General features: G+C 42.1%; 1 protein-coding gene across 2 annotated transcripts in view; it reads left to right on the plus strand.

The window, feature by feature from the left end:
* The first annotated feature begins 2,906 nt into the window (after positions 1–2,906).
* GRAP (GRB2 related adaptor protein) overlaps positions 2,907–26,129 on the plus strand; it is a 53,824-nt gene continuing 30,601 nt past the window's right edge. For both annotated transcript variants that reach the window (XM_075318343.1, XM_075318345.1), the window contains exons 1-4: positions 2,907–2,982; positions 6,191–6,518; positions 10,074–10,171; positions 17,120–17,242. In XM_075318343.1, coding sequence (XP_075174458.1) covers positions 6,441–6,518; positions 10,074–10,171; positions 17,120–17,242 — 299 coding nt within the window. In that variant the 5' untranslated portion in view covers positions 2,907–2,982; positions 6,191–6,440. The remainder of the gene's footprint in view (positions 2,983–6,190; positions 6,519–10,073; positions 10,172–17,119; positions 17,243–26,129) is intronic.

Below are 26,129 nucleotides of genomic sequence, written 5' to 3' on the forward strand. Positions count from 1 at the left end.
ACAAGAATATAACTACTATAATACTGCCCCTATGTACAAGACTATAACTACTATAATACTGCCCTCTATGTACAAGTATATAACTACTATAATACTGCCCCCTATGTACAAGAATATAACTACTATAATACTGCTCCTATGTACAAGAATATAACTACTATAATACTGCCCCTATGTACAAGAATATAGCTACTATAATACTGCCCCCTATGTACAAGAATATAACTACTATAATACTGCTCCTATGTACAAGTATATAACTACTATAATACTGCCCCCTATGTACAAGAATATAACTACTATAATACTGCTCCTATGTACAAGAATATAACTACTATAATACTGCCCCTATGTACAAGAATATAGCTACTATAATACTGCCCCCTATGTACAAGAATATAACTACTATAATACTGCTCCTATGTACAAGAATATAACTACTATAATACTGCTCCTATGTACAAGAATATAACTACTATAATACTGCCCCTATGTACAAGAATATAACTACTATAATACTGCTCCTATGTACAAGAATATAACTACTATAATACTGCTCCTATGTACAAGAATATAACTACTATAATACTGCTCCTATGTACAAGAATATAACTACTATAATACTGCTCCTATGTACAAGAATATAACTACTATAATACTGCCCCTATGTACAAGACTATAACTACTATAATACTGCCCTCTATGTACAAGTATATAACTACTATAATACTGCCCCCTATGTACAAGAATATAACTACTATAATACTGCTCCTATGTACAAGAATATAACTACTATAATACTGCCCCTATGTACAAGAATATAGCTACTATAATACTGCCCCCTATGTACAAGAATATAACTACTATAATACTGCTCCTATGTACAAGTATATAACTACTATAATACTGCCCCCTATGTACAAGAATATAACTACTATAATACTGCTCCTATGTACAAGAATATAACTACTATAATACTGCCCCTATGTACAAGAATATAACTACTATAATACTGCCCCTATGTACAAGAATATAACTACTATAATACTGCTCCTATGTACAAGAATATAACTACTATAATACTGCTCCTATGTACAAGAATATAACTACTATAATACTGCCCCCTATGTACAAGAATATAACTACTATAATACTGCCCCCTATGTACAAGAATATAACTACTATAATACTGCCCCCTATGTACAAGAATATAACTACTATAATACTGCTCCTATGTACAAGAATATAACTACTATAATACTGGCCCTATGTACAAGAATATAACTACTATAATACTGCCCCTATGTACAAGAATATAACTACTATAATACTGCCCCTATGTACAAGAATATAACTACTATAATACTGCCCCTATGTACAAGAATATAACTACTATAATACTGCCCCCTATGTACAAGAATATAACCAGTATAATACTGCCCCTATGTACAAGAATATAACTACTATAATACTGCCCCTATGTACAAGAATATAACTACTATAATACTGCCCCTATGTACAAGAATATAACTACTATAATACTGCTCCTATGTACAAGAATATAACTACTATAATACTGCCCCTATGTACAAGAATATAACTACTATAATACTGCCCCCTATGTACAAGAATATAACCAGTATAATACTGCCCCTATGTACAAGAATATAACTACTATAATACTGCCCCTATGTACAAGAATATAACTACTATAATACTGCCCCTATGTACAAGAATATAACTACTATAATACTGCTCCTATGTACAAGAATATAACTACTATAATACTGCCCTCTATGTACAAGAATATAACTACTATAATACTGCCCCTATGTACAAGAATATAACTACTATAATACTGCCTCTATGTACAAGAATATAACTTCTATAATACTGCCTCCTATGTACAAGAATATAACTACTATAATACTGCCCCTATGTACAAGAATATAACTACTATAATACTGCCCCTATGTACAAGAATATAACTACTATAATACCGCCCCTATGTACAAGAATATAACTACTATAATACTGCCCCCTATGTACAAGAATATAACTGCTATAATACTGCCCCTATGTACAAGAATATAACTACTATAATACTGCCCCTATGTACAAGAATATAACTACTATAATACTGCTCCTATGTACAAGAATATAACTACTATAATACTGCCCTCTATGTACAAGAATATAACTATTATAATACTGCTCCTATGTACAAGAATATAACTACTATAATACTGCCCTCTATGTACAAGAATATAACTACTATAATACTGCTCCTATGTACAAGAATATAACTACTATAATACTGCCCCCTATGTACAAGAATATAACTACTATAATACTGCCCCCTATGTACAAGAATATAACTACTATAATACTGCTCCTATGTACAAGAATATAACTACTATAATACTGCCCCCTATGTACAAGAATATAACTACTATAATACTGCCCCCTATGTACAAGAATATAACTACTATAATACTGCCCCCTATGTACAAGAATATAACTACTATAATACTGCTCCTATGTACAAGAATATATCTACTATAATACTGCCCCCTATGTACAAGAATATAACTACTATAATACTGCCCCTATGTATAAGAATATAACTATTATAATACTGCCCCCTATGTACAAGAATATAACTATTATAATACTGCCCTCTATGTACAAGACATTAGTCATAACACCGGGCGGGGATGGGGGGGGGGGTTGCGGTGACCCCACTGTGGGGGTCTCTCTATGGCCCCTCGGTGTAGCTTGTGCCGGGCTGTCTTATGGCCGGGTGTTTTGGCGGAGTGTTTTGCACTAACATCCTGTTTGTCTTTATCTGCAAAAAAAAAAAGGTTAAGACGTTGTCAGAGAAGCCTCTTCCTTTGCAGACTCAGCAGAGCGGAGATAAAACCGGGGCCATCGCTTGAGATTTCACGTTCCCATCAGAGGAGGCCGGAGAGCGGCTGCTGGGTGAGTGCTGCTCCGGGAGGGGGGGGGGGGGGGGGGTGAATGCGCCCCTCCTGTATGTCACAGGTGCCTTATTTTAAGTTTTCGGCTAGCATGATGTCTATATTCTTTGGGACCACAGGGGCAGGGGTCTCCAACCTTCTTCTTTTCCATATCTATATGCCCTGACTGATGGCTATAGGCTGCCCCAAAAGTGAAGATCACTCCATGGTGTAATTGCAGCAACTAAAGCCCACTTTACACGTTGCAATTAGTTGTACAATCGCATTTGCGATGTGACACGCCCAGGTCGCATACGGGATCTTATGAGATTGCACATAGGTCGTTCATTTGCTGTCACACGTGCGTTAGTAGTCTATGTTAAATTGGTCAATTTTGTGTGCGATCCTTTAGATCATGTGTTCCGTGACGTATGCATTGGGCACCTTTTTTTTTTTTTTTTATTTATTGACTTGCCAAGCGTGTGTAATGTGTAGGGATGCGTTTTTACTATGTCATCTGCCATTCAGCTCTGCTACATAGCCGCTGACAGCAGACACAGACAGCCATGTATCAGAGCTGAATGGCAGATGACAGCAGACACAGACAGAGCCGCACTGTCAGAATGAACTCGGGTGAACTTCACCCGACTTCACGGTCATGCTGCGGCTCTGTCTGTGTCGCGCCCTGATTAGCGGTCACCAGTGAAGGACTCACCGGTGACCGCTAATCTCCTAAGTTACTGAAGTTAGCAGCCCTCTCTCATACTCACCGATCCCCGGCGCTGCACGGCGTTCACACTGCTCCGGCGGCTTTTACTGTTTTGAAAAAGCCGGCCGCCCATTAAACAATTTCGTATTCCCTGCTTTCCCCGCCCACCGGCGCCTATGATTGGTTACAGTGAGACACGCCCCCACTCTGAGTGACAGGTGTCACACTGCACCCAATCACAGCAGCCGGTGGGCGTGTCTATACTGTGTAGTGAAATAAAAAATTAAATAATTTAAAAAAACAGCGTGCGGTTCCCCCCAATTTTAAAACCAGCCAGATAAAGCCATACGGCTGAAGGCTGGTATTCTCAGGATGGGGAGCTCCACGTTATGGGGAGCCCCTCAGCCTAACAATATCAGCCAACAGCCACCCAGAATTGCCGCATACATTATATGCGACAGTTCTGGGACTGTACCCGGCTCTTCCCGATTTGCCCTGGTGCGTTGGCAAATTGGGGTAATAAGGAGTTAATGGCAGCCCATAGCTGCCAATAAGTCCTAGATTAATCATGTCAGGCGTCTTCCCGAGATTCCTTCCATGATTAATCTGTAAATTACAGTAAATAAACACACACACCAGAAAAATTCCTTTATTAGAAATAAAAAACACAAACATATACCCTGGTTCACCACTTCAATAAGCCCCAAAAAGCCCTCCATGTCCGGCGTAATGCAGGATGGTCCAGCGTCGCTTCCAGCGCTGCTGCATGGAGGTGACCGGAGCTGCAGCAGACACAGCCGCTCCGGTCACCTCCACGCAGGTAATGAAGACAGCCGCGCGATCAGCTGCTGTCACTGAGGTTACCCGCTGTCACTGGATATAGCGGTGGATGCAGCGGTGGCCGCGGGTAACCTCAGTGACAGCAGCTGATCGCGCGGCTGTCTTCATTAGCTGTGTGGAGGTGACCGGAGCGGCTGTGTCTGCTGCTTCTCCGGTCACCTCCATGCAGCAGCGCTGGAAGCGACGCTGGACCATCCTGGATTACGCCGGACAAGGAGGGCTTTTTGGGGCTGATTAAAGTGGTGAACCAGGGTATATGTTTGCGTTTTTTATTTCTAATAAAGGATTTTTTCGGGCGTGTGTGTTTATTTACTGTAATTTACAGATTAATCATGGAAGGTATCTCATAGACGCCTGACATGATTAATCTAGGATTTATTGGCAGCTATGGGCTGCCATTAACTCCTTATTACCCCGATTTGCCAACGCACCAGGGCAAATCGGGAAGAGCCGGGTACAGTCCCAGAACTGCCGCATATAATGTATGCGGCAATTCTGGGCGGCTGTTGGCTGATATTGTTAGGCTGGGGGGCTCCCCATAACGTGGAGCTCCCCATCCTGAGAATACCAGCCTTCAGCCGTATGGCTTTATCTGGCTGGTTTTAAAATTGGGGGGAACCGCACGCCGTTTTTTTTAATTATTTAATTATTTATTTCACTACACAGTATAGACACGCCCACCGGCTGCTGTGATTGGGTGCAGTGACACAGCTGTCACTCAGCGTGGGGGCGTGTCTCACTGTAACCAATCACAGGCGCCGGTGGGCGGGGAAAGCAGGGAATACGAGATTGTTTAATGAGCGGCCGGCTTTTTCAAAACAGTAAAAGCCGCCGGAGCAGTGTGAACGCCGTGCAGCGCCGGGGATCGGGGATCGGTGAGTATGAGAGAGGGGGATAGACTGACATGGACAGAGAGAGAGGGACAGAGATAGTGACCGACTGACAGAGATTAGTGAATGACAGACATTGTGAGGCGCTTCAGAACGCAGCTTTTCAGCTGCGCTCTGAAGCGGACCTTCTTTAAGCTGCGGTGCAGAGCGCACACCTGCGCACATAGCATCAGACATCAAAATCGTATGAGGGATGTCACACGTTACAATTGACTAGGTTCGTGCAACAAAACGCTCAATTCTAGAGAATGATACGATGTGTTTGCGATCAACGGTTTTGCGTTCAATCCTGATCGCATGTAGATGTCACATGCAGATACCTCACGAACGATGCCGGATGTGCGTCACTTACAACTTGACCCCAACGACGGATTGTGAGATATATTGAAGCGTGTGTAGCGGGCTTAAGGAATTGCTATTCATGCAATTGCCATATACACATAGAAAGAGAGAGAGAGAGAGATATGTGTGTATATATATATATATATATATATACATGATAGATAATCTAGCAAACGTGAACCCACACTTTATTTTATATATATATATATATACACACTTATCTATACACATATATATATATATATACACATATATATATATCTATATATACACACACTTATATATACACACATATATATATATATATATATATATATATATATATATATATATATATATATATATATATAAATAAAATCAAGGACTGACGGTAGAAATGGGGCACAGGTGGTGCCCCCCAAAAATGAATGCAGTACTTTGACTAATGGTATTTTTTACTTTTCTCCTAGGTAGGGGCGGCAGCTGGTACATCCCCCAAAATAGGTAGCCCCCCTCTGAATTTCCCAGGCCCGGCCTTCGGTCTTAGACATGCATGACTTGGTTTCCACTACCATGAGCCCTGCCTGCTTCCTCACCATTTGAGAACCCAGGGGGGGCTGCCACCCACCCACCCACGGATTTTCCACCAGTGTATGTCATCTGCTGCTAGTGGTCACTTAACCCACAGAGCATCAGTCAGAGGTTCCCCGACCAGAAGACATGGAGGCGATGGCCGTGTACAACTTTAAGACCACCGAAAGGGATGAGCTGCCGTTCAGCAAGGGGGACACATTGAAGGTAAGATCATCGTATTCATTAGATGTATCCGAAATGTAGAGTCCAGGATTCCAATGCAGGTCCCAAATTAAAGGGGCACTCCTCCACTCCCTACAACTTTGTGATTTGTATTTGATTAGATACAAGCTCTGGCTGTTGGGGAACCACAACTCCCAGCAGGCAAGTATCCCTTTAAAGGAAATATTTAATTATAATGATCTTCTAATACGCCATAAAAAAGACTTCCAGTAGCTGAAAGCTCTGTGCAGTGTCAAAGGGGTTGAAACTCTCTATAGAAGCCTCTCATTTTGGCTCTCATCTACAATATATCAGGGTATGAAATTTGTGTGTTTCCCCCTTAAATGGGTAATATCACTAGTACAAATTTGGCCAGTTTTTGCTCTCGTTTTACTCTCGCCGATCCCCAGATTAGTGCGTTTTTGTTTTTTTGTAAATCCGCCATACGGTTCCAGAGATATAAGCCTTTATATTGAGTGCTAATTTTTAAGAGCTTTTCAAAAGGGGCGTGGCTCATAGGATTCTCTGAGGGCGTGTCCCCGCATAATTACCCTGTGAGCCACGCCTCCTCAAAATTAATTCTAATTAAAAACGGCTATATCTCTGGAACCGTATGGCCAATTTAAGAAAAATAAAAAATGCAATAATCTGCGTCATGGGGTCCTTCTCTAATATCACACAGTCAACAGAGCAAGAGAAGATGGAACAATCCAAAGAACATTTATTCCAACCAAATGAGAAAGTCCATAAAAATAATCCACCACATAGTGGGTAAAGTAGTCCAGTAATGGGATCAATGTCCCGGGGATCAATTACAATCCTCCAGCAGTCCTTTTCCAGGGAAATTGGGGTTTCTCAACGGCTCTCTGGGGTGCTGCCTGTAGCTGCAGCTTCTCCCCCAGAGGATGAATCTTCCTGCTTGTCTCTTGTCCTTCCTAGCCAGACTCAATAATCTCCTAGATAAGCAGAGAGTTTGGTGGATTCCAGGCCCCTCTCCCCCACACGTAGGGACAAAAGCCCGGCAGGGGGTGATTACCCTGCAAACAGGACAATGTACACAGAATGGACAGAGCACTACGCCTAAAATACGAACCCACACAAAATTATGCACAACCCCCCATATTCCACCATCACAACCTGGGAAGCAATGGAAATAATATAAGAGCAAAAACTGGTCACTTGACAGGTCGCCTTTAAACACACCCTTAGGTTATTTCAAGGATTATATTATTGCAAAATGGACATTTTTGTGACGCAGTTTTGGCCAGTGGATGTCCATCAGCCATTTCTTGTTGGTGGGTCCTGTAGAAGCCAGAGGGATCCGTCAGTGAGATCTACAGTAAGTCATAAAATAATATGGCCTCTAGGGTGCGATGGGCAAATGTAGATGCCTTCATCAGGATCTGCCATGATATTGGCTATGGCTTCCCCCCAAGGTCAGCGGTGTCATAGAAGGACTGGAGACTACGGACGGCATATTGCCATTCCCGGGGTTCTTCAAAGATGTTGCAAAATTGACAAAAAAGGTTTATTGGCAGTTTTGAAGGTGTGGCAACTAAGAGGTTAATTACAAGGAGGAGTCCACTTCAAGTCACTGGCCAAAAATATAAAATATCCGCACAAACAGGATGTTTCTTTTCCTCTACGGGTCAGTACACAGCCGCGCTATTCTTACATGCTCTATATTGTGTTTACCTGCATTGTTTAGTCTGGTGATCGGACCTGAAATGTCACATCATGGGGCGCAGCGGAGACAGAAAGCACCTACATCCCACAACTTACAGCCTTTTCAGCTTTGCCCATACATTTTCAATAGGATAGAGATCAGGGCTTTGTGATGGCCACTCCAAAATATTGACTTTGTTATCCTTAAGCCACTTTGTAACCAGTTTGTCAGTAGCTTCGGGTCATTGTCCATTTGGAAGACCCATTTCCGCCCAAGCTTTAAGTTCCTGGTTGATGTCTTGAGATGTTCTTCAGTATTGCCACATAATCTCCTTTCCTCATGATACCATCTATATTGTGAAGTGCACCCGTCCCTCCTGCAGCAAAACAACCCCACAGCATGATGCTGCCCCCCGTGTGTCACAGTGGGGATGATGTTCTTAGCCTTCAAAGCTTCTCCCTTTTTCCTCCAAACGTAACGATGGTCATTATGGCCAAACAGTTCAGTTTAAGTTACATCCGACCACAGGACGTCTCCAGAAATTAAGGTCGTCTTTGTTTCTGTTGCATTTGTAAACATTAATCTGACTTTTTTATACTTCTTTTGGGGTAATGGCTTCTTCCTGGCAGAGCGGCCTTTCAGCCCATGCTGATACAGTGCTCGTGTCACTGTGGATAATGACACAATCTTACCAGCTTCCGCCAGCATCTTCACAAGGTCTTTTGCTTTTGTTCTTGGGTTGATCTGCACATGTCTGACCAAAGCACGTTCATCTCTGGTACACAGAACCCGTCTCCTTCCTGAGCGGTGTGATGGCCGGACATTCCCATCTTGTGTGTACTTGCGTATAGTTGTTTGTACAGATGAACGAGGCACCTTCAGGAATCTGGAAATTGCACCCAAGGATGAACCAGACTTGTGCAAGTCACAATTCTGTTCCTGAGATCTTGGCTTATTTCTTTTGACTTTCCCATGATGCTGCACAAAGAAGCCGTGTGTCAGGTGTGCATTACAATACATCCACAGGTGTGTCTGTAATTAACTCAGATGTGGCCAATAAACCTATCAGAAGCTTCCAAAGACATGACATCATCATATGGGCTGTCCCATATTGTTTAAAGGCACAGTACTCTTAGTGTATGGAAACTTCTGACTGCAGAAAGGAATAAAAATGGCTGAAAACATTCTCTCATTATTCTAGGAATTTGGCAAATAGAAATAATTTTGGTTCCTGATTGAACTAAAATGAGAAAGGTTAATTCTGATTTCATGTCAGATAGTGAGAAAAACCTGCAGATGTGTCTGTATAGAGAGCGGGGGGAAAAACCTGCAGATGTGTCTGTATAGAGAGCGGAGGGAAAAACCTGCAGATGTGTCTATATAGAGAGCGGAGGGAAAAACCTGCAGATGTGTCTGTATAGAGAGCGGAGGGAAAAACCTGCAGATGTGTCTGTATAGAGAGCGGAGGGAAAAACCTGCAGATGTGTCTGTATAGAGAGCGGAGGAAAAAAACCTGCAGATGTGTCTATATAGAAAGTGGAGGTAAAAACCTGCAGATGTGTCTGTATAGAGAGAGGAAGGAAAAGCCTTCAGATGTGTCTTTATATAGAGCAGAGGGAAAAACCTGCAAATGTGTCTTCATAGAGAGTGGAGGGAAGAACCTGCAGATGTGTCTGTATAGAGCGGGGAGGGAAAAACCTGCAGATGTGTCTTGTGGACAAAAATAGCTGGTTTCAACTGTATGTGTGTGTGTATATATATATATATATATATATATATATATATATATAAAAATGTGTGTATAGAGATAGATAGATGGATAGGTGGATAGACATATAGACAGATAGCTGCTCCAAAGTGTTAATATTTCTGAACCCCGTCTTCTCTTTCAGATTCTTAACATGGAGGACGACCAGAATTGGTACAAGGCAGAACTTTATGGCATGGAAGGTTTTGTTCCAAAAAATTATATCAAAGTGAAACCCCATCCGTAAGTAGAGTGTTACCTCCTCGCATGCACCTGCCCACGGCTCGTCCTCGCTTCTGTATTTCCCTGAAGTTACAGATGTACGAATAGGAAACTTAAACCACATCAACCAGTGCAAAACCAGTGGTACGTTACGAGGGGCTGCTGATAAGTCTTTGGCTTTACCCAGAAAGAAACGAGATAGGATTGTGAAACTTTCCATTTATTCCACATACTCTCCACTGATGTCACCACACTTCTTACATCGGTATTCCAAGTTCTTTAAGCCTAGCAAAAAGAAGGATTTTGGTTGTGCCTCAAACCAGGCATCCGTAGCAGCCATGGCATCAGAAATGGTGTGAAATTTGTTACCCTTGAGGTGTTTCTTCAGGTTTGGAAACAGAAGATAGTTGGAGGGATCTAGATCTGGTGAATAAGGTTGGTGGTCACCAGCTGAAGGCCCAGCTCTGCCAGTTTTGCCGTGGTCACTTGTGCAGTTGAGTGGAGGCATTGTCTTGTAGGAACAAGATTCCTTTGGACAGTTTTAGGCCTTCAGAGCTGCCTTCAATTGGGCCAAAAGTCCAATGTAATACCTTGCATTGATGGTGGAACCCTTTTGAAGGTAGTCCACTATCAGCACACCCTCTTTATCCCAGAACACAGACGCCATCACCTTAGCGGCTGATTTTTGCCCCTGATCTTCTTTGGATGAGGAGAACCACTGTGCCTCCACTCTTTTAACTGCTCCTTGTTTTCAGGGTCATACAAATAAATCCAGGTCTCATCCATAGTGACCAGTGATCCAGGAAGTTGTTATCAGTCCGGAAACACTGACAAATGGAGCGGAAAGTTGTCACTCGCTGCTTCTCTGATCTGTTGTCAGACATTTGTGGACCACTTTGTAGAAGCTTCCTCATGTCCACATGTTCATGGATAATGACACAAACGTTCCCGGGAAATCCCCATGATGTCCGCTATTGCTTTAGCTGAAATTGGTGGATTCTCCGGTATGAGGTTGTGCGCAGCATCGACGATCTCCGGAACAACAACCACTCTCAGTCGTCCAGGACGTTCCTCATCATTGGGGCTGAAGTGGCCCATTTTAAATTTGGCAAGATCACAAAGCCAAAGACTTATCAGCAGCCCCTCATATATGTTATCTGTAGGGAGCACTAGCAGTGCGGTGCTGCACGGTTTGCTCATTGCTACCAGCTATGCACACTCCTCAGCACTGAGACTGCATCACCAAGAAGTGCTGAAATGATGGAAATCACAGGCCGCTGCTATCACTGAGGTTATTAACGGTTGTCCGAGGAAGGTTATACCGCTGAATGCACTTGTGCAAATCATCAAGATCCTCTGCTGGCAGCTCCTGTGTATTTACCAATATCCCAGATGTGCTCAATGGTAGTCTCTAGACCAGACGGAATAAATCCTGATATTTAGAAAATTTTGTTTCCATTTTTTGTTACAATTTGATCTGTAGCATCATTTATATATATAATTTTATACAGAAGATGCCCAGGTTATACCAGCTGTACATATATAATTATATACAGGAGATGCCCAGGTTATACCAGCTGTACATATATAATTATATACAGGAGATGCCCAGGTTATACCAACTGTACATATATAATTATATACAGGAGATGCCCAGGTTATACCAGCTGTACATATATAATTATATACAGGAGATGCCCAGGTTATACCAGCTGTACATATATAATTATATACAGGAGATGCCCAGGTTATACTAGCTATACATATATAATTATATACAGGAGATGCCCAGGTTATACCAGCTGTACATATATAATTATATACAGGAGATGCCCAGGTTATACCAGCTGTACATATATAATTATATACAGGAGATACCCAGGTTATACCGGCTGTACATATATAATTATATACAGGAGATGCCCAGGTTATACCAGCTGTACATATATAATTATATACAGGAGATACCCAGGTTATACCAGCTGTACATATATAATTATATACAGGAGATGCCCAGGTTATACCAGCTGTACATATATAATTATATACAGGAGATGCCCAGGTTATACCGGCTGTACATATATAATTATATACAGGAGATGCCCAGGTTATACCAGCTATACATATATAATTATATACAGGAGATGCCCAGGTTATACCGGCTGTACATATATAATTATATACAGGAGATGCCCAGGTTATACCGGCTGTACATATATAATTATATACAGGAGATGCCCAGGTTATACCAGCTGTACATATATAATTATATACAGGAGATACCCAGGTTATACCAGCTGTACATATATAATTATATACAGGAGATGCCCAGGTTATACCAGCTGTACATATATAATTATATACAGGAGATGCCCAGGTTACACCAGCTGTACATATATAATTATATACAGGAGATGCCCAGGTTATACCGGATGTACATATATAATTATATACAGGAGATGCCCGGGTTATACCAGCTGTACATATATAATTATATACAGGGGATGCCCAGGTTATACCAGCTGTACATATATAATTATATACAGGAGATGCCCAGGTTATACCAGCTGTACATATATAATTATATACAGGAGATGCCCAGGTTATACCGGCTGTACATATATAATTATATACAGGAGATGCCCAGGTCATATCAGCTGGACATATATAATTATATACAGGAGATACCCAGGTTATACCGGATGTACATATATAATTATATACAGGAGATGCCCGGGTTATACCAGCTGTACATATATAATTATATACAGGAGATGCCCAGGTTATACCAGCTGTACATATATAATTATATACAGGAGATGCCCAGGTTACACCAGCTGTACATATATAATTATATACAGGAGATGCCCAGGTTATACCGGCTGTACATATATAATTATATACAGGAGATGCCCAGGTCATATCAGCTGTACATATATAATTATATACAGGAGATACCCAGGTTATACCGGATGTACATATATAATTATATACAGGGGATGCCCAGGTTATACCGGCTGTACATATATAATTATATACAGGAGATGCCCAGGTCATATCAGCTGTACATATATAATTATATACAGGAGATACCCAGGTTATACCGGATGTACATATATAATTATATACAGGAGATGCCCAGGTTATACCGGCTGTACATATATAATTATATACAGGAGATGCCCAGGTCATATCAGCTGTACATATATAATTATATACAGGAGATACCCAGGTTATACCGGCTGTACATATATAATTATATACAGGGGATGCCCAGGTTATACCAGCTGTACATATATAATTATATACAGGAGATGCCCAGGTTATACCAGCTGTACATATATAATTATATACAGGAGATGCCCAGGTTACACCAGCTGTACATATATAATTATATACAGGAGATGCCCAGGTTATACCGGCTGTACATATATAATTATATACAGGAGATGCCCAGGTCATATCAGCTGTACATATATAATTATATACAGGAGATACCCAGGTTATACCGGATGTACATATATAATTATATACAGGAGATGCCCAGGTTATACCGGATGTACATATATAATTATATACAGGAGATGCCCGGGTTATACCAGCTGTACATATATAATTATATACAGGGGATGCCCAGGTTATACCAGCTGTACATATATAATTATATACAGGAGATGCCCAGGTTATACCAGCTGTACATATATAATTATATACAGGAGATGCCCAGGTTATACCAGCTGTACATATATAATTATATACAGGAGATACCCAGGTTATACCAGCTGTACATATATAATTATATACAGGAGATGCCCAGGTTATACCGGCTGTACATATATAATTATATACAGGAGATGCCCAGGTTACACCAGCTGTACATATATAATTATATACAGGAGATGCCCAGGTTATACCGGATGTACATATATAATTATATACAGGAGATGCCCAGGTTATACCAGCTGTACATATATAATTATATACAGGAGATGCCCAGGTTATACCAGCTGTACATATATAATTATATACATGAGATTCCCAGGTTATACCGGATGTACATATATAATTATATACAGGAGATGCCCAGGTTATACCAGCTGTACATATATAATTATATACAGGAGATGCCCAGGTTATACCAGCTGTACATATATAATTATATACAGGAGATGCCCAGGTTATACCGGATGTACATATATAATTATATACAGGAGATGCCCAGGTTATACCAGCTGTACATATATAATTATATACAGGAGATGCCCAGGTTATACCAGCTGTACATATATAATTATATACAGGAGATGCCCAGGTTATACCGGATGTACATATATAATTATATACAGGAGATGCCCAGGTTATACCAGCTGTACATATATAATTATATACAGGAGATGCCCAGGTTATACCAGCTGTACATATATAATTATATACAGGAGATGCCCAGGTTATACCAGCTGTACATGTATAATTATATACAGGAGATGCTCAGGTTATAGCAGCTGTACATATATAATTATATACAGGAGATGTCCAGGTTATACCGGCTGTACATATATAATTATATACAGGAGATGTCCAGGTTATATCAGCTGTACATATATAATTATATACAGGAGATGCCCAGGTTATACCAGCTGTACATATATAATTATATACAGGAGATGCCCAGGTTATACCAGCTGTACATGTATAATTATATACAGGAGATGCTCAGGTTATAGCAGCTGTACATATATAATTATATACAGGAGATGTCCAGGTTATACCGGCTGTACATATATAATTATATACAGGAGATACCCAGGTTATACCAGCTGTACATATATAATTATATACAGGAGATAACCCAGGTTATACCAGCTGTACATATATAATTATATACAGGAGATAACCCAGGTTATACCAGCTGTACATATATAATTATATACAGGAGATAACCCAGGTTATACCAGCTGTACATATATAATTATATACAGGAGATGCCCAGGTTATAGCAGCTGTACATATATAATTATATACAGGAGATGCCCAGGTTATAGCAGCTGTACATATATAATTATATACAGGAGATGCCCAGGTTATAGCAGCTGTACATATATAATTATATACAGGAGATACCCAGGTTATACCGGATGTACATATATAATTATATACAGGAGATGCCCAGGTTATACCAGCTGTACATATATAATTATATACAGGAGATACCCAGGTTATACCGGCTGTACATATATAATTATATACAGGAGATGCCCAGGTTATACCGGATGTACATATATAATTATATACAGGAGATGCCCAGGTTATACCAGCTGTACATATATAATTATATACAGGAGATGCCCAGGTTATACCAGCTGTACATATAGAATTATATACAGGAGATGCCCAGGTTATAGCAGCTGTACATATATAATTATATACAGGAGATACCCAGGTTATACCGGCTGTACATATATAATTATATACATGAGATACCCAGGTTATACCAGCTGTACATATATAATTATATACAGGAGATAACCCAGGTTATACCAGCTGTACATATATAATTATATACAGGAGATGCCCAGGTTATAGCAGCTGTACATATATAATTATATACAGGAGATGCCCAGGTTATAGCAGCTGTACATATATAATTATATACAGGAGATGCCCAGGTTATAGCAGCTGTACATATATAATTATATACAGGAGATGCCCAGGTTATACCAGCTGTACATATATAATTATATACAGGAGATATCCAGGTTATACCAGCTGTACATATATAATTATATACAGGAGATGCCCAGGTTATACCGGCTGTACATATATAATTATATACAGGAGATGCCCAGGTTATACCAGCTGTACATATATAATTATATACAGGAGATACCCAGGTTATACCAGCTGTACATATATAATTATATACAGGAGATGCCCAGGTTACACCAGCTGTACATATATAATTATATACAGGAGATGCCCAGGTTACACCGGCTGTACATATATAATTATATACAGGAGATGCCCAGGTTATACCGGCTGTACATATATAATTATATACAGGAGATACCCAGGTTATACCAGCTGTACATATATAATTATATACAGGAGATGCCCAGGTTACACCAGCTGTACATATATAATTATATACAGGAGATGCACAGGTTATAGCAGCTGTACATATATAATTATATACAGGAGATGCCCAGGTTATACCAGCTGTACATATATAATTATATACAGGAGATACCCAGGTTATACCAGCTGTACATATATAATTATATACAGGAGATGCCCAGGTTATACCGGCTGTACATATATAATTATATATAGGAGATGCCCAGGTTATAGCAGCTATACATATATAATTATATACAGGAGATACCCAGGTTATATCAGCTGTACATATATAATTATATACAGGAGATGCCCAGGTTATACCAGCTGTACATATATAATTATATACAGGAGATGCACAGGTTATACCAGCTGTACATATATAATTATATACAGGAGATGTCCAGGTTGTACCAGCTGTACATATATAATTATATACAGGAGATGCACAGGTTATACCAGCTGCACATATATAATTATATACAGGAGATACCCAGGTTATACCAGCTGTACATATATAATTATATACAGGAGATGTCCAGGTTATACCGGCTGTACATATATAATTATATACAGGAGATACCCAGGTTATACCAGCTGTACATATATAATTATATACAGGAGATGCCCAGGTTATACCAGCTGTACATATATAATTATATACAGGAGATACCCAGGTTATACCAGCTGTACATATATAATTATATACAGGAGATGCCCAGGTTATACCAGCTGTACATATATAATTATATACAGGAGATGCCCAGGTTATACCAGCTGTACATATATAATTATATACAGGAGATGCCCAGGTTATAGCAGCACTATATTCCGGATTCTTGTGTCTCCGTACAGGTGGTATAGTGGTCGGATCTCCAGACAAGTGGCTGAAGGAATCCTGCTGAATCGGAGGTTTATAGGAGCGTTCCTGATCAGAGACAGTGAGAGCTCTCCGGGGGAATTCTCAATCTCCGTCAAGTAAGTTGGATTTTAGTTTGGGAATATATTCCGCCATCTTTGGTCTTTTGTCACTCGGTCACCCCTGCTTATTAGTAAGTACACCCTCTGCGCAGCATTCAGCTCTACTTTGGATAATGTAGCAGGAGATTTCCTCTCTACACAATCACTCCTTGGTATAAGGGTGTAGAAGGATCACCGATCACAGCGATCATCTGTGGTGCGATCCAGCTGGAAGTGTTCAATCTCCCTGCAGTGCCACCACAGGCGAGATGAAGTATTACACTGGGTCCTCCAGTGAGAGAGGGGAGCCAGCACGATCTGAAATTGGCATGCATAATATAAAAAGTGAAAATTCACAGATTTATTCCAACTGTACTACAATAAAAAAAAATAAAAAATGAGATTTTTAGCAAATAATTGATCAATTTTTTGAGCCACCCCTGCCAACGTCACGGCAAATCTCAATAGGGGGGTCCTACTCTACATTCTGTATTTCATGTGCCATGCGGCCTCCTAGATAAAGTTAAAAGCAGAACCATAATGGAGCACACATACCTGTAACCTGTATATAACCGCTTCTATGTTGCAAAAAAGGCACTTGTGGATAGAGACCAGCCCAGGTCCCAGCATGTGGAGCAAGCTCTGCACCATACCAGGACTATATCAGAACTGATCATCCCAGTGCCAAACAGCAACCATTGATAAAGGCGGACATTTTTTTTTTTTTTTTTTTTTTCTCTGTTTTGACCGTAGTTATGCTACAAATCTGGTGCCTGACCAACACCATACCATGCACGCCTGATTTTGGCTTGCAATATATTCCTCCTGTTGGTAGCTGTTCAGACTCAGTTACCTCACCCCTTTCCACAGGCAATGCTAATTAAGCACCATTCTTGGATCTGGTCCGCCTTTATCAATGGTTGCTGTTTGACACTGGGAGGATCAGTTCTGATATAGTCCTGGTATGTGTAGGGCTTGCTCCACATGCTGGGACCTGGGCTGGTCTCTATCCACAAGTGCCTTTTTTGCAACATGGAAGCGGCTATATACAGGTTGCAGGTATGTGTGCTCCATTATGGTTCTGCTTTTAACTTTATCCAGGAGGCCGCATGGCACATGAAATACAGAATGTAGAGTAGGACCCCCCTATTGAGATTTGCCGTGACGTTGGCAGGGGTGGCTCAAAAAATTGATCAATTATTTGCTAAAAATCTCATTTTTTTATTATAGTACAGTTGGAATAAATTTGTGAATTTTCACTTTTTATATGATGCATGCCAATTTCAGATCGTGCTGGTTCCCTTTTTTTCTCTTTTTTTTTCTGGGTCCTCCAGTGGAAGAAATGTTCTTTAGAACTGCTCCCTGCTCCGTTTAATAGATTGGGGTGTTTATAACAACTGGGAATAAGTGAACCCCAACTATAAAGTTCGGGGTTTCTACTGGACATCAGGACTCAAACAAGGACTTTTAAAAAAAAGTCTGTGTCCGAGTTCGGATTTCAGGTGCTGTTCGTTTGTTAATAAAGTTTATTGAAAAGTTGCAGCGCAGCCAATCAACAAGCTTTTTTGCATGTGAAAGATGACAATACGCTGTTATGAATACTAAAGATTAAATAAAAAAGACTTTTAGGGTGACTGCGGGCTGCTATTTTTAGGCTCAGACGGGCCAAATAACCATGGGCCTCCCCAGCCTGATAATACCAGTTCCCAACTGTCTGCTTTACCTTGGATGCTGTTAAAAATGATTTACATTTTTAAAATGATTTATTTAAATAATTTGAAAAAATTTGTGGGTTCCCCCCATATTTTTAATAACCAGAGCATGTAAAACAGACAGCTGCGGGCTGCAACCTTTGACTGTCTGCTTTACTTTGGCTGGAAATAAAAAATACAGCGGATGCCATGCCATATTTTAAAATTATTTAAATAATTTTTAAAAAATGGTGTGGGGTCCCACTATTTTTTATAACCAGCCAAGGTAAAACAGACAGTTGGGGGCCAGTATCGGGCTGGGAAGGTCCATGATTATTTGGCCCTCCTCAGACTAAAAATAGAAGCCCGCAGCCGCCCCAGAAGTGGCGCATACATTAGATGCTATAATTCTGGCTCTGTACCCTACTCTTCCCGATTGCCCTGGTGCAGTGGCAATTGAGGTAATACTTTTGGGGTTGATCTCAGCTGGGAATTTACAGCTGGCATTAAGCCCTGGGGTTAGTAATGGAGAGGCGTCTATCAGACACCCCCATTACTAACCTGGCAAGTGTAGAGTTAAAAACACAGACACACAAGGAAAAATGTTTATTTGAATAAAGGCTGCCACACACTCCCCAACGTAATCCAAAGCGTAATGTGCCATGACGCCCATCAATTGCTATGGAGCGTTTTCAGAACGAGGCTCCATAGGTCACTACTTGTCATGCTCATGAGCAATTCTGTACCTGGTGCCTGCCGCTGACAGGCAATGCCCTAAGGAGCCTGGTTCTGAAAACATTCTCAGGACGTAGCTCCATAGCAATCGATGGGCGTCGTGGGACGTTACTCTTCAGATTACGGTGGAACTTCCTGGATTTATTTTGAAGTCATTAATTGGTGAACGGGGGAGTGTGTCGGATTCTTTATTCACATAAACTATTTTTTCACTGTTTCTTTGTCCTTTTTTTTTAACTCTACACTTGCCAGGTTAGTAATGGGGGTGTCTGATAGATGTCTCTCCATTACTAACCCTCAGGCTTGATGCCAGCTGTCAATTCACAGCTGACATCAATCCCACAAATTACCTCCACACCGGAGCAATCGGGAAGAGTCATGCAAAGCGCCAGAATTGGTGCATCTAATGGATGCAACACTTTTAGAGCGACTGCGGGATGCTATGTTTAGGCTGGGAAGGGCCAAATAACCATGGGCCTTCCCAGCCTGATAATACCAGCCCCCGGCTGTCTGCTTTATCTTAGCTGCTTATCAAAAATAATGTGGACCCAACCTGTTTTTTTTAATTATTTATTTAAATAATTTTTAAAAATGTCTTGGGATCTGCTCAATTTCTGATAACCAGCCAAGGTAAAGCTGATAGCTGAGGGTTGCAGCCCATAGCTGTCTGTTTTATCTGTGCTGGTCATCAAAAATAGGCTGGAGCCCACGTCATTTTTTTTATTTACTCCATATCCGCATGTTTGCAAGGCAATTGCCTCCATTTTGCTTTCTTTTGCAGCCCCCTAGCCCTTACTACAACCAGTTTACAGCACAGAACTTTGGGTCTCCATTGACTTATATGGGGTCAAGTTCCGAACCGAACCCTTAACTAAAGTCCGGCGAACTTTCTGGCGAACCCGAACTTTCCCTGATCCACTCATCTCTTATTATGACCCCTTCCCCTCTGTTAAAATCGTAGCATGCAGCATAGTCTGGACACTCAGAATTTCAGGCTCCGACCACTAGGGGGCAGGATGGGAATACGAATGAGCACCAAAGACATGGAGGACATCCACAATCCTCCTGAGCTTGATGGATCCTCTAAGAACAGCCCGAATGGATGACCAGAACCAGGATCCAGAGATTGGGGGTCATTAATGGCTTTTGGGGGCATTTTTTTTATATATACTTGGTGCCTTTATATCATGTAAAAGAAGTCTTGATGATGTTTCTGGACTGTTAGTCCAACATTTTTTTTTTTTTCATTTTAGCACATGTGACATTATGTTCCCAGCATAGGCTGGGGGGCAATAGGTGGTCCAGAGGGGGCCGCAGCTGTACCCATGTCCTGGTGGTCCAGAGAGCCCAAAGGTCCCTCGGCCTCATAAGGGGACACCAGTATTATAAATATAATAATAAATATAATGTATTTAATACATGTATTAGAGAAAATGTTTGTTTTTTATTTTATACATCACTATTTTAAAAATTGTATTTTCCACTCCGGCCACTAGGCTCAGTATTAGGCTCCTACCGGGCACATGAACATTAGGAGCAATAGACTGAGTCAGACCGTACTGAATTTAATAGGAATGCTCTCATCAGGGCATAGGTCATTGTGAGGGGAGGAGGAGGTGAGCTGTGACATCACCTATTGTGATTGTTGGATCCTGTGTTATCTACTGTATATAGAGGTGCAATCAGTCATTGTACAGGAGGAGGAGGTGAGCTATGCTATCTCCTATTGTGTATGATGTATCCTGTGTTATCTACTGTATATAGAGGCGTTATCAGTTATTGACCAGGAGGAGGAGGAGGTGAGCTATGATATCACCTATTGTAAATGGTGGATCCTGTGTTATCTACTGTATATAGAGGTGCAATCAGTTATTGTACACGAGGGGGAGGAGGTGAGCTGTGATATAACCTATTGTGAATGGTGGCTCCTGAGTTATCTTTTGTATATAGAGGAGTTATCAGTCATTGTACAAGAGGAGGAGGAGGTGAGCTGTGATATCACCTATTATTAATAGTGGATCCTATGCTATCTACTGTATGTAGAGGTGTTATCAGTCACTGTACAGGAGGTGAGCTGTAACCTCACCTAATGTGAATAGTGGATCCTGTGTTATCTACTGCATATAGAGGAGTTATCAATCATTGCACGGGAGGAGGAGGTGAACTGTGACATCACCTATTGTGAATGGTGGATCCTGTGTTATCTACTGCATATAGAGGTGTTATTAGTCATTGTAGACGAGGAGGTGAGCTGTGACATCACCTATTGTGAATGGTGGATCCTGTGTTATATCCTGTATATAGAGGTGTTATCAGTCATTGTAAGCTGTGATGATAATGAGACTGATGAAAAGTCTTCTGTACTGGAAGAACAGGTAGCATATTATTGAGCATATTATTGGGACTTGTTGCCAGTGTGAAAGTTGCATGATTCTGTTTATATAGATAGTGATATGGAAAATATCAAAAATGTAAAATAAAAAAAAATAACATAGAAACTATGTAAAATAACAGGTGACTTTCTGATGATACGTTCCCTTCATAGGCCCAGCTCCCTGTATATTAGTGTTGGGGGGAGTCTGATGATACGCTCCCTTTATAGGCTCAGCTCCCTGTATATTAGTGTTGGGGGGAGTCTGATGATACGCTCCCTTTATAGGCCCAGCTCCCTGTATATTAGTGTTGGGGGGAGTCTGATGATACGTTCCCTTTATAGGCCCAGCTCCCTGTATATTAGTGTTGGGGGGAGTCTGATGATACGCTCCCTTTATAGGCCCAGCTCCCTGTATATTAGTGTTGGGAGGAGTCTGATGATACATTCTCTTTATAGGCCCAGCTCCCTGTATATTAGTGTTGCAGGGAGTCTGATGATACGTTCCCTTTATAGGCCCAGCTCCCTGTATATTAGTGTTGGGGGGAGTCTGATGATACATTCTCTTTATAGGCCCAGCTCCCTGTATATTAGTGTTGGGGGAGTCTGATGATACGTTCCCTTTATAGGCCCAGCTCCCTGTATATTAGTGTTGGGGGGAGTCTGATGATACGTTCCCTTCATAGGCCCAGCTCCCTGTATATTAGTGTTGGGGGGAGTCTGATGATACATTCCCTTTATAGGCCCAGCTCCCTGTATATTAGTGTTGGGGGAGTCTGATGATACGGTCCCTTTATAGGCCCAGCTCCCTGTATATTAGTGTTGGGGGGAGTCTGATGATACGCTCCCTTTATAGGCCCAGCTCCCTCTATATTAGTGTTGGGGGGAGTCTGATGATACGTTCCCTTTATAGGCCCAGCTCCCTGTATATTAGTGTTGGGGGGAGTCTGATGATACATTCCCTTTATAGGCCCAGCTCCCTGTATATTAGTGTTGGGGGAGTCTGATGATACGTTCCCTTTATAGGCCCAGCTCCCTGTATATTAGTGTTGGGGGGAGTCTGATGATACGCTCCCTTTATAGGCCCAGCTCCCTGTATATTAGTGTTGGGGGGAGTCTGATGATACATTCCCTTTATAGGCTCAGCTCCCTGTATATTAGTGTTGGGGGGAGTCTGATGATACGTTCCCTTTATAGGCTCAGCTCCCTGTATATTAGTGTTGGGGGGAGTCTGATGATACGTTCCCTTTATAGGCCCAGCTCCCTGTATATTAGTGTTGGGGGAGTCTGATGATACGTTCCCTTTATAGGCCCAGCTCCCTGTATATTAGTGTTGGGGGAGTCTGATGATACGCTCCCTTTATAGGCCCAGCTCCCTGTATATTAGTGTTGGGGGAGTCTGATGATACGTTCCCTTTATAGGCCCAGCTCACTGTATATTAGTGTTGGGGGGAGTCTGATACGCTCCCTTTATAGGCCCAGCTCCCTGTATATTAGTGTTGGGGGGAGTCTGATGATACGCTCCCTTTATAGGCCCAGCTCCCTGTATATTAGTGTTGGGGGGAGTCTGATGATACGCTCCCTTTATAGGCCCAGCTCCCCGTATATTAGTGTTGCAGGGAGTCTGATGATACATTCCCTTTATAGGCCCCGCTCCCTGTATATTAGTGTTGGGGGGAGTCTGATGATACGTTCCCTTTATAGGCCCAGCTCCCCGTATATTAGTGTTGCAGGGAGTCTGATGATACGCTCCCTTTATAGGCCCAGCTCCCTGTATATTAGTGTTGGGGGGAGTCTGATGATACGTTCCCTTTATAGGCCCAGCTCCCTGTATATTAGTGTTGGGGGGAGTCTGATGATACGCTCCCTTTATAGGCCCAGCTCCCCGTATATTAGTGTTGGGGGGAGTCTGATACGCTCCCTTTATAGGCCCAGCTCCCTGTATATTAGTGTTGGGGGGAGTCTGATACGCTCCCTTTATAGGCCCAGCTCCCTGTATATTAGTGTTGGGGGGAGTCTGATGATACGCTCCCTTTATAGGCCCAGCTCCCTGTATATTAGTGTTGGGGGGAGTCTGATGATACGCTCCCTTTATAGGCCCAGCTCCCTGTATATTAGTGTTGGGGGAGTCTGATGATACGTTCCCTTTATAGGCCCAGCTCCCTGTATATTAGTGTTGGGGGGAGTCTGATGATACGTTCCCTTTATAGGCCCAGCTCCCTGTATATTAGTGTTGGGGGAGTCTGATGATACGCTCCCTTTATAGGCCCAGCTCCCTGTATATTAGTGTTGGGGGGAGTCTGATGATACGCTCCCTTTATAGGCCCAGCTCCCTGTATATTAGTGTTGGGGGGAGTCTGATGATACGTTCCCTTTATAGGCCCAGCTCCCTGTATATTAGTGTTGGGGGGAGTCTGATGATACGCTCCCTTTATAGGCCCAGCTCCCTGTATATTAGTGTTGGGGGAGTCTGATGATACGTTCCCTTTATAGGCCCAGCTCCCTGTATATTAGTGTTGGGGGAGTCTGATGATACGCTCCCTTTATAGGCCCAGCTCTCTGTATATTAGTGTTGGGGGGAGTCTGATGATACGTTCCCTTTATAGGCCCAGCTCCCTGTATATTAGTGTTGGGGGAGTCTGATGATACGCTCCCTTTATAGGCCCAGCTCCCTGTATATTAGTGTTGGGGGGAGTCTGATGATACGTTCCCTTCATAGGCCCAGCTCCCTGTATATTAGTGTTGGGGGGAGTCTGATGATACGCTCCCTTTATAGGCCCAGCTCCCTGTATATTAGTGTTGGGGGAGTCTGATGATACGCTCCCTTTATAGGCCCAGCTCCCTGTATATTAGTGTTGGGGGGAGTCTGATGATACGCTCCCTTTATAGGCCCAGCTCCCTGTATATTAGTGTTGGGGGAGTCTGATGATACGCTCCCTTTATAGGCCCAGCTCCCTGTATATTAGTGTTGGGGGGAGTCTGATGATACGCTCCCTTTATAGGCCCAGCTCCCTGTATATTAGTGTTGGGGGGAGTCTGATGCTTCTTCTGCAGTTTTTGTGTTTGGTATTAGGAGAATGAATGAAGTAACGTGTGATGAGCGTCCGGCAGAATACACGTCCCTATCTGCTCCTCACATCACACACCACATGAAGCAGGGCCGCCGCCATATTGGATCAGTGGAGGGGTCTGATTGCTCCAGATGTGGTGGTGGAGGCCACGAGGAGCACTATCTACCCTCTGTGCCCAGCAGGGGGCGCTCACACCTGAGTTTGTGGTGACCTTTTGTCTTCCCTCCTTTTCTAATATATAATATGAGGGTTACGTCTTGTGCCGCGGCCTGGTATGGTGGTGGTTGTAGTCCCCCCTGGTCCGGGGCCAGGCCGCGGTGCGTGTCTGGATCAGCTCATACCCATGTCCGCTCCACAATCTGATGCATGATAATGAGGATTTATCTGTCATTTCCCAGTGACTCAGTGTCTAAATAGGCAGCACATTCATGTCGTGAGGAGTGATCGGCGCAGATCACCGCGGCGGCCGTGTAATTGGGGATTAATTACCGTCACATTAACGAGCAATGTCCATATGTAATTAGCAAATGACTGCTCTGCCCCAGCCCTGCACAGACCGGCGAGAGAGGTGTCCTCCCAATATGACCACCCAGCCAGGGTGCCCCACAACAATGTCAGTGTGCCCCATAACAGTGCCCCATAACAATGTCAGTGTGCCCCACAACAATGTCAGTGTGCCCCATAATAATGACAGCCACAGTGCTCCATAACAGTGACGGCTATAGTACTCCATAACAGTGACGACTATAGTGCTCCATAACAGTAACGAATACAGTGCTCCATAACAGTGACGACTACAGTGCCCCATAACAATGACTTCCACAGTGCCCCATAGCAGTAACGAATACAGTGCCCCATAACAGTGACGACTACAGTCCCCCATAACAGTCATGTCCATAGTGCCCCATAACAGTGACGAACACAGTGCCCCATAACAGTGACGAACACAGTGCCCCATAACAGTGACGACTACAGTGGCCCATAACAGTGATGTCCACAGTGTCCCATAACAGTGATGAACACAGTGCCCCATAGCA

Source organism: Anomaloglossus baeobatrachus, chromosome 7 (assembly GCF_048569485.1).
Source record: "Anomaloglossus baeobatrachus isolate aAnoBae1 chromosome 7, aAnoBae1.hap1, whole genome shotgun sequence".
Taxonomy (NCBI): Eukaryota; Metazoa; Chordata; class Amphibia; order Anura; family Aromobatidae; genus Anomaloglossus; species Anomaloglossus baeobatrachus.